The sequence below is a fragment of the Galendromus occidentalis genome, unplaced genomic scaffold, assembly GCF_000255335.2.
Source record: "Galendromus occidentalis unplaced genomic scaffold, Mocc_1.1 scf7180000076543, whole genome shotgun sequence".
NCBI lineage: Eukaryota > Metazoa > Arthropoda > Arachnida > Mesostigmata > Phytoseiidae > Galendromus > Galendromus occidentalis.
Genome location: NW_003804532.1, coordinates 202774 through 213160, shown reverse-complemented (window position 1 = coordinate 213160; position 10387 = coordinate 202774). Strand labels below are relative to the sequence as shown.

The window sequence follows — 10387 nt, the reverse complement described above, 5'->3', positions numbered from 1 at the left end:
TGTGGCCTGCCCACTAGAGGGAGCTATCAGAAAGAACTGAGTGAGATGGAAAGAGGATTCTCCTCCTCACCAAGAAGAGAAAAGACCAACGAGCAGAACCGAGAAACCGCCTTAGAGCACCAGTCAACCTTACAGACATACGAAAACGACTGCAACGGCGGCAGTAGCATCAACGACGACAGCGGCGACAACAACAATAAGAATAACCTGACTGACTGAGTGAATCAATGAATGGCTGACGGATGGGTTCGAACTCCGGCCGGCTGCCGAGGGGGTACAGCATACTATACCAAGACGGACATACGCTGCTCGGAATCGTTCTCGTGTTCAGCGATTCCGGTCGCTTCAATGAGCTGGAAGAACTTTCCAAGGGAGGAGGGAGAGCAAGCATAGCAAAACGACACGGAGCTGTTCTCTACAAGGGACTCGCACTGTTTCACCGAATCCTCTGACCAAAAGGACCGGTCTTTAGCGCTAAACGGTGTTCTCTGGTCTAGAGGAAGTCGAAGGATTATGCGCTAAACACACTCTTTGTTCGCGGGCGGCTACGACGCTCTCATTCAGAAAAAGACACCATACAGAACCTCCACATCGAGTCTCGTTAGGCGAAAGAAACCTCGGGGGAAGCTTCTCTCTACCCTTACGGCCCGAAAGGTCGAAAGAGAGAAAAACGAAAATTAGAGCGCCTTTCGATAATCATTTATCGAGTGCGATGTGGGGCTTTGTGGAGCCAGTCAGTCTACCACTGAGGCTCGAATACGGAGATGCGCGGCGCCTCTGTGCAACAGTGCGGTTCTATCGCTGTCTGGCGATCTTCTCGAAGCGATTCATTCATCTGAATAGATTTCGACGCCTAATTGGACCCAATTCGCCTTGATCCCACCCAAAATAAACTTGTTGAGGGAGGCAGCAGGAGTGGCATATCTCCCGGTACCTAACAAGACTCCTCGGAGCTTAAGTCGAACAAAAAGTGGCGTCTGTCTGTCGACTCGGAACTTCAGGTCCGCACTGTCTAGCCGGGTGTCTCTCACTCAATGAAATGCTTGCGACCCAATAGTCTGTTTGGAGAGTAGTGATGCTGGTACGTTTCCACTGTATCAGATTAGTATCGGGCCGGCGATCGAATTTTTACGGCGAAAATCTTTCCGAGGCATCTCAGCGACTGGCTTCCCAGGCCCCGAAGCTCGGAGGACTTCAGATTTCGACGCACGGGCTAGGATTTGGTTTTCCGCGATCGCGCTGTAGGAAGAGGTCCGTGATGCAGCGGAAAATTCGAGATGCGGTGAAATGTTGTTCCAACAAAAACCGACACCGAGAGGAATTTGCAGTAGGACGAACTTTTTCTCCCCTCTTTTTGGCTGGCTCGCCACAGACATGATGATGGACAACATTGGTTGCAGGGAATTCTCGTCACAACGAACATATTTTTTCGGCCCGCGAGATTGCTTGTAACGAGCTTCCACCGTATCCTAGATCCGACACGGATTCCACCAGAATTCTTGCGATTCCGAGGTCGGTACAATTTTATCCTGGATCTCTCTGCCCCCATCAAGCTTGTCGCTCTGATTTCTAGGGGAAGTCCCCTTGACTTTCCGAGCGGCGAGTCCGAACGCAGAATGTCCTGCGATCAGCTGCTACCGAGGCTCACTCGGTCAGAAGCATCGAACGCGGTACGCTCTCAGAAAATCCTCAGCGAGAGCCTCTTGAGGAACAGAGGCAGAACAGCGAGAGCATTCACAATGCAACACTTCTATGACAATCACATTCCTCGTGGTCGTTCAATAGCAGCAGCGGAACGAAGTTCTGGAGGGCTTCCCATTTGAATGAGGACAGAACGTGAGAAGCTCTGGCGCTCGATCACAGCAAGACTAGGAATCCTTGCGGCCATTGACACTTCGGTTATGTGTCAAAGCGACTCCGCGACCCCACGTCTGACTCTCGATCTATTTACAAGCACGGAGGGAAGCGTGCCGAAAGGAGAGTGAACCTGAATCCCATATACAATCCGAACTCGATTTATCCTTCCTTCTTGTCGTAATTTCTCCGATTCCATCTCGATGTCCTCAAATGCTTTTTCAGCATATAAATTCCACGCTTCCGAGAAGTCAAGCCACGGATCCCGACCTTGAAGTAGGTTTAGCCCGACTGACTGAAGAAGGGGATACGCCGACGAGAACTCAAGCAGGCAGTAAATTGTCTCCCGGATGAGGTCTTGAACGGAGCTTGGATGATCAGTTGAAGAAAGCTTGTTGAGCAAACAAGTAGCTGCCGCCAGATCCGCAGACGAAAACTTCCTATCCGTCGAACTAAGTACCCCTCGATAGTCAGCCAGCCGCGACGGAATTCGAGACGTCGAGACCACCCAGAAATGAAGGGAGCTTTCAACGGCTGGTCAAAACCGTCGTCGTTCAATTCGCCGACCGAGCAAGCAAGCGAGCGACCGACCGCCGGACCGGCCAGCCGTCTTCATGTCGTCGAAGCTGGGGACCTCCTCTGAACGAATCAGCGAGCGAACGACAGACCGACAAACCGCACGGTCAGCCCGCGCACAAACGGACGCCACCGTGGCGCCCACGACGCCCAAGCTTACGCGCGGAGCTTTCTCATCCCCTGTTTTACGGAAGAGCTATCGGTGGGGAATGACGATTAACGTTGGATTCGGCACTACACAGGTCGAGACGATGAACGACAGAGCGACCTTGTATTTCATCTTCTCAACGGGATCGGTCGCTCGGTCAACTTGAGTCATTATCGCTCCTGGGCATCTCTCAATCGGTTTGAAATTCCGCATCCGGAACCGATAGTAAGAGCTGACTGACGATCGGTATCATTAGATCATGAGCCATGATGTCGTAATTTCACCGGTTCTCTCACAATCAGAGAGGTCTCGGCTTCTCCTGGAGCTCCTCATTCCGAGACTCGAAACGGTCCGGGGTAGCAACCGATGTGGGCGAATGGGATGGACGACGGGACCGTAGGTCGTAAGCGTCAATCCAGGCTTCTGAAAACTCGTCGCGTAAAATCATTCAAAGACCCTTGATTCACACGACATGATTTGCGCTCGAAAACATTCCGCCTCCTACGGGGAGTTCCGAGACTTGGACGGAGCTCTATTATCGACAGTCATCTCGAGAATCATCATCGCTGAGGAGAGGGCGGGTGGTAGAGGTGTCTTGTCTCGAGGTTCCGGTACGGAAACGCCGAATATGGTATGCTACTTGAGTATACCTATCAGCTCTGATGGATGAGTCCATGCACATACCCTGCCTGCCAGGTTGAGGATCGGTCGATCGGTCAATCTAAACTTTTTCGGGCTGATCCACACAGCCAAGGTTTAACGTCCCGGGTACTGTTATTCACATTGCTTCCGAGGACGGATCCATAGAGCAAATGTACCCAGGAGGATCAAGGCCGAGTACCTGCATATTTTTCCGGCAGCAGGGATCGAACCCACACCGCCTCCCGATCGGTCAATCTGACGAGGGAGAACGATTTTCAAGAGCCTTTCATCATTATTAGAGTTGCGATAAGAGCGGAAATTGCTCTCTCGACCAAAACACAATGTTCGCGCGAACAATGGGACTTGGAGCGGACATTGAAAGTTGAATTTCCATCCCATGTTCTCTGCCTGTTCCTCAGTGTAATTCTACCCCTCAAGTATTTCCCCGATAAGCAACTTCCGGCTGAACATCAATGTGCGCATACGATCGCACAGAGACGACTCGCAGAGGAGGACACTTCCGATTCAACGCTCAGCTCATGCTGGAGCGGTGGAGACCTCGGTGCCAGGAATGAAAATATAGCCCGGGAATTAAATTTTCAATCGAAATTATTGCTATTCACCCAATGATTTCGAAAACCGGAGTAATTCTGGAATTACCCAAGCGGCGAACATGGAAGGACGTGTCTTCTTGTATCGCAACTCAAATCATCATTCAATCCCTCCCTACGAAACTTCGGAAGCACTACCCCGTCGAACTTGCCGAGAATTTTTATGCGCACTTGCCTCTCGCAAGCTTGATGATCGAGAGAGGATCGTGGCTCCAGTTTCTCAACTGCCCGGTGAGGGATTCGATTCGCGCCTTTGCGCGACTGTGGAAGATAGCTTCTGGCCGGAGAATCCAGAGGGCGCGACCGGCTGTTTTGATTTCTGTGCGGCGGCAGCAGCACCGGCAGACTCTACGGTAGACTCTGATGGGTCATAGCAGCCATCCGTGATTCCAACTGCAGGGAAACCACATTTCTCCGACAAAAAAGTCCCTGCACCTTCAACAGATAAAGCACAGGCCTATCGTCCAAAAGGTTCCCAGCGGTGGCTCCCAGGGTTGCGCTCCAGCCTCGATATCGCGCAGGCAGCTCACATTTCCAGAGAGGGACTGCCAGGGAACATCGAGTGCGAGAGTAGACTAATCGTGGGATCCACATACATCCTCACCCAATCGAAGAAACACACGGAGCGAGCCCTCCCGAGTTTCCACACAGCCCGGAATCCACCGCGGTGTCAAGGGCTTTGCAAGTCCGGGACGGATCGTTGTGTATCGTGAAGTCGCTGAGGAATTGTAAGTGGAAGTCGACACCCTATCCGCTATATGCTTAGGGACGGGACTGATATTTCTCCGCCAGATTTCGAAGTCGTCTCGGCAGTGTCGGTAGCGCACCGCGTTCCCTTGTCAACGCTCATGTCAGAAAATTTTGAATTTTTCTCATCGTGGTCATCAGTCTATAGGTTTTTTCGTCTCTCCAATAATTCACGGAGATGATGCATGCCGTCTCCCTCCTGAATTCTCGAATCCGTACGTTCCCGAAACGCGGCGTCGAGAGAGAAAAATCGAGGACTTGTCAATCGAGCGCAGAGTACCTTCAAGAGACGGATACCCACATCGAAACTTTCATTCAGCCGAGGATTCCTGCACCATCTCTTCATGCCTGGAGTTGATGCCGACGAGATCTCATCTCGATTCACATTCGTCATACGGAACAAATTCGGCTAGTCCCGTGCGTGCCATTGTTACAAGAAGTGTCACTTTAATCAACCCGGAAGAAACCCGTCTTCGAGAATAGACCACAGGAAACTATTCTCCCGCGCACACGTGTAGCAAGCCGCTTATCTCTAAACGGGGTGGGATCATGGAAATCGGGTCAGCCGATTGCCGTGAACGACCTGTAAACCAGGTTCTGCAAACGTCGCAGTTACCCTGGATCCTGACTACTGTCGACTTCCAGAACTAGGTAGGCTACTCTGAACGAAGAATATCTCCTCAGGAGGAAGTTCGACAAGAGGAATTAGTGCTTTCAATTAGTCCCCTCCGATGGGAGACACATGAGCCTCCCAGCCCTTTGGAGTTGAATGACCCCTCTCAGTCAGCTGGAGCTATTTCTTCGTCGATTCGATCACATAAAGTAAGCAACTTCACGCACGATCGATTCTGGTCACAGATACCGTTCATGCATGAGCGGGATCGACCGGGGGCTACAGCCGATACTACTTTAGCCGGATAAGGTCTCAGTTTTCTCCTCAAATTGCTATGTGTTCAAATGATTATCGGCGATCCCGGACGGGAGGAGAGAAAGAAATGACGCGATCTGGGCACAGTTCAATTTCCGTCTGTCGGGCTGACCATCCTTTGAAAGCGAGCGACGATTTCTGACGTCGCGTCGTATATTCCGGTCAAACTCGTTGTCATGAGGAATCACATCCTCAATTGAACAGCGCTTTCTCTGAATGATAATGGAGAGTTTTCAGGACTAGATCTCTCGCCATCGTCAGCAGAACTTAAAAGGTTCTGATTTTCCCAGTGTTGATGCGGATCTCCTTGCCATCTCCAGCGTCTCTAAGAAAATGTGCGTGCTCATCTTCTACCTGAATCCGTCGGAAACTTCTCCCAAAGGTTACAAACTCATCCTAATTAGCATCAGGGATGAACTTTTCGTCAGGCCTACTGCGCCTGCCCACCTGTGGAGCAAGGACCCGAACCTAATCGGAGGTTAGTTCCACCCTGAACTCGATTTGGGGAGCATTGTGAGACTCACGGTGAACAGAGATGAAAAGCTGGTGCTTTGCTTCCACCGACGATCGGCATGGGATTTCCGAGCGAGAGATATTCGGATCCTTACTCGCGCATTTCAGGAATGGATCTAGAGCCCGGTCGAGAGGGTGGAGCCTGGTTGATTTTCAACAAAAACGGTCGTTTTGCTTCACTCCTGAATATTCTGCAAAGAGACGAAGAACTTCTCGCTGGGAAGCGAGGTCGAGGCTTCCTTGTTGTGGACTTCGCGAAAAGTAGCAGTACGATCACGCCAGACGAGTACGCACAGGTACGGCTCTAGGGAAAGATTCTCATTTACCATTTATCAACATCATCGAGAATCGACACCCGTCTTACTCGGAAGCAACTCGCTCCTTCTACAGAGTTTATACAAAGATCGCGAAAACTTCAATGGATTCACGTTGGTCTGCGTAGATTTGAAACAGGCATACGGTTCTTACTTCTGCAGCATGGGCGACATGGAAGTCCAGAACCTCGGAGCAGGTGAGGAGCTCGGCTTGTTCTATCGACGTTGAGAGGACGAAGCACGCGGAAATTGTGATGGAAGTTGACGACAATGCGTGGACTGTGGTGTGACGTCGAAGTTCTGGCGTTTGCAGGCTATCATGCTTTCGGAAACAGCATTCTGCCTCGACAGTGGCCCAAGGTAGTTGCCGGAAAGGAGAAATTCGAAGAAGTCGTGGAGAAGAATAAGCACGACGAGAAGCTATTGGAGGAAGCGCTCTTCGATTTGATGAACGATGAGACTAATCATGGGGTCGATGAGTTTATGCGCAAGCAGACAGGTATGGAGAACAATGATAGGATTGCGGATCGCATAGTCGCTTTCCACTCTTTATCATACCCGAAAAATCATTCAAGTCCTTCCGTACCTGATACACCATTGGTTCTGAATCAAGCGGCAATGCCCTCTTCATCCCACAGACGAACCCCAAGATCTACTGACCCTGCGAGGTGCTCTCAAATTTTATATCAAAGAATTCAACTATGGATCCCGGACCCATACCGTGGTCCTGATACGAGGAGATGGTAGTGCCTCATACTCGGAGAAAACCGTCGAAGACGGAAAATGGGTCGAGAGGAGAACCGACTTTCAATTGAATTTGTAGGATACGGCGATGAGCTCTAGCTAATTGCCGAATGGATGGGTCTCATCCGACGAATGATTTTGCTCATGTGATGCCTGATAGAACTCGCGAGAGTTATCAGCGCTGACTTTGTGATTGTCTGTGGATGGCAAGAATATTTTCATCCATAATATTATAGGCTCTAGATTCTTGGACTGCTAACTTGAAAATGATCATAAACATCAACTTTCAGCAATCGAGGTCCCTTTCTGTAATCAGTGATTACTAATCACCGTAGGATTCGAAGTCAGCATTCCTCTCCTTTTCGTAGACAGATCAGGATTAAGCGCTGTGGCACCTATCCATTGCGCTCGGCAGCCTTATCCCGGCTAGGAATTCGCCAAAACGGGATGGGAAGTCCTAAGATATACTTATCGAGGCGACAAGGATTCAAGCAAAGTCGATCAAGATACTATTCGAGCTACTTCTTTCAAAGATACTTTCTATCACCGAATCACTCTATGCTCTCTAATGCCTACACAACAGGAACGCTCGGGTATTTCCGCTCCGCCTGGCTTTTCCATCGGTCCCAGGATACCTTCGCGGAATTCGGCAATCAGATAGATGTTCAAATCGGGGCTCTTTGTTGGACTGTGTTCGATGTTCCATATCATTTCCGGCGATGTGTGACGGGAAAAGCACTGTGGTTATGTCTCAAATGTGGCTTCCGACTCATTCCTGTGGAGTCTTCTCGTTCAGAACTGCTGGATTCTTTCGAGAGCTCACCCGTCTGCTGGATGCGTCACTGGAATCAAGTAGATTTATATCTGGGGAGAGTTCCTAGATTTCTTCGCTGGATCTCTCCCCTGCCTTGAGAGGTTCGGCAGACGCGGGCCATGATTCCGAATGATCCTCTGGCGATGTATTATTACTAGAGTTGCGGTTTCAGAGACACCCTTCTTTGTCCGCTTTTTTGTCCCGGTGTCTCCCAGAGAATGTCCGCTTCTCGGAATTCCCGAGGAAGAAGCTCTGATTCCGGTAAGAAATAGAATTACCGCGCGTCCTGACTGCACGAGGATGAGCCAAGGGCTGGATCGGGGGTTCTCTCCACAGCGAATCGCCTCCGAACGATCATATAGGGACGTTGGAGTCCAACCCGGTCTTGCTTTTCGAAAAAATACTGACACAAATGAATCATGTTTATAGAACGGGTCGAAAACATGGTTCCAAGCGCCTACCTTCGATGCCCGCTCTTCGTCCCAATGTCTGCGCGGACAACGCTTTTTTTCAGGAGGAAAATGTTCTATCATATCGTGACTCTACTAATCGGCCTTCTCCACGCCGGCGTCGTACCAATCAAGCACCGCTGCGAGCACCTCTGCACTGGCAAAACGACCCCAGTGATGGTTCTCAAGTAAAAATCTGAATCAGTCCTTCCTCATCGAGATCGATTGAAGGTCCGCAGAATAGTACCGTTAGGAAATCGGACAGAGCCGCGCAGTGAGGCAGTCGACAGAGAATCATATCCTACTCTCCCTCGGAAGTCAGAATTACAAATTCGCTCTCCCGGGGGATCTCCGCCTTTGTTGCACTTTCCCCGGTAAGATTCTGACATCAAGCAGAAAGGATAAGAGATGAAGAAGGACATAGAGGCGGGAAAGGAATGTAGTCATTCACTTAACCATGTGGCACCCGCTGACCGCTTCCGCGACACGTCGGGGTAGTCGGGAAGTTCCGAGCATGAGGAAGCAACGCGGGCAAAGCTCTCCTCGAGAATGCCGAATCGGGAGACCGAAACTTGCCCGGCGCGGATATCTGAGAGGGGCGCAAGACAACCTAGGAAAAATTAGAACAGGCAGCTACGCGAGCTGGCTTGATGCAACCGGACCCAATGATCGCGATATCTCCCTCTACGGCCCATCACTATGTCATCCTCCATTTCCCTACCCACAGGTTATTTCCTTGAAGATCGCTGGCGCTCGGCTGGGGAGCTGCGCAACCCCAAAGATCGACAACAAGCGACGCTTAGCTCCGAGCCGCCAATCGTGGTCTTCTGGATAGGCTCCGGGTTCCCTCGTCTTCTGCCGAAGAGTTATATCTTCACGGGGTATGCATGTACGCGGACAATCTCGAAGGCGACGCTAGATTTTTCGTCGCTCTCCTCCACGAGGTACTCGGAAATTTTTGAGCGACGGCTCGTTGTACACTTAACTCCTCATTCCAAGAGGAACCGTTGCGTCGCCGTTCGACCAATTCGCGCTCAGACACTGGAATCACCGACGACGTTAGATCGCGAGTTCGGCCCGCGAGAACCTTTCCTCTCCAGGTTTCTGGGCCTGAAGCTATCTCCAAGAGAGGCAAACATTCAGGAAGACACCGACCTGAGCACTGATCTGGGTGATCGCTTCCTGATCCCAGAAATGAGGATTCTCTGCTCTGACGACGAGAGTCGAGCCCGATCGGAAGGGCTTGTCGGGAGGCAGTCCGATCCCAGACAATCAGGGAACGGAGTCGCCGCTTGATTAAGGGAAGCGAAGTTCTGGCTGGGATTGTATTTTTCCTTTCTCCCAAAATATATCGCGGAGAGACCACGTCATTCGGCTCACGGTCCTATGCGGCTGAACTTCTAACATCGCGCATAGTTCCATCCGCGATACGGGGAGGAACGGAAGCCGGTATCGGTATCAGAGAGCTGCACACAGGCTGAAGCAGCAGCTGTCTACGACAGAGAGATTCGAGAGTCAACGACACTATCAGCCGGAGACGAGGATATGCTTCGGCGAAAGGCAGCAGAAGAAGTCTCGCCCTCCAGACTGTAGGGCTATCCCACGAGGTCCCTTTGACCGAGCTCGATCGGGCTTCTGTGGCTCTTCCACCAGGTAGATATCCGGATTGTGATGATTCTCAGGTACACAACATCAAAGGAATGGAAGGCTCGGACGAAATATCGCCGCGAAATGAGAGCTCCGAGCCGATTTCGCACCTCGAGGCCGGGAGTTTGCTCTCGTCACCTGATTCGAGCCCAGAACTCCTTCTTCAGTCAGTGTGCTGTCTCGAATATCGTAAGATTAGTCCAATCATTTGCAGGAAATCCTCTGCGATTCGAAGCCGGCTGCGAAACATGGCACATTACTAAACGGAGAGCCTCATTCCTAAGAAGAATATGTCCTGCAGCTTTAATGATCAATCCCTCCCTCCTGTGACCGGTCTGGACATTTCATAAGGTGAGCGGATATCTACGATCCCTGCTAGTCTGTGCTCAATGAGTCGGTG

General features: G+C 50.9%; 1 protein-coding gene across 1 annotated transcript; it reads left to right on the top strand.

The window, feature by feature from the left end:
- Positions 1–4477: 4477 nt before the first annotated feature.
- Positions 4478–7361, top strand: Tango2 (transport and golgi organization 2). The gene is made up of 6 exons (XM_003739459.2): positions 4478–4559; positions 5797–5984; positions 6128–6315; positions 6410–6530; positions 6647–6832; positions 6972–7361. Exons 2-6 carry the CDS (start codon positions 5840–5842, stop codon positions 7154–7156), a joined length of 825 nt encoding a protein of 274 aa, XP_003739507.1. The 5' UTR covers positions 4478–4559; positions 5797–5839; the 3' UTR covers positions 7157–7361.
- The last annotated feature ends 3026 nt before the right edge of the window (positions 7362–10387 follow it).

Bases quoted from the DNA above. Each gene is read 5' to 3' on its own strand.
- Tango2 (XM_003739459.2), top strand. From the start codon at position 5,840: ATGTGCGTGCTCATCTTCTACCTGAATCCGTCGGAAACTTCTCCCAAA. The intron at 5,985-6,127 runs GTTAGTTCCACC...CGCGCATTTCAG, and splicing joins GGACCCGAACCTAATCGGAG to GAATGGATCTAGAGCCCGGT. The intron at 6,316-6,409 runs GTACGGCTCTAG...CTCCTTCTACAG, and splicing joins CGCCAGACGAGTACGCACAG to AGTTTATACAAAGATCGCGA.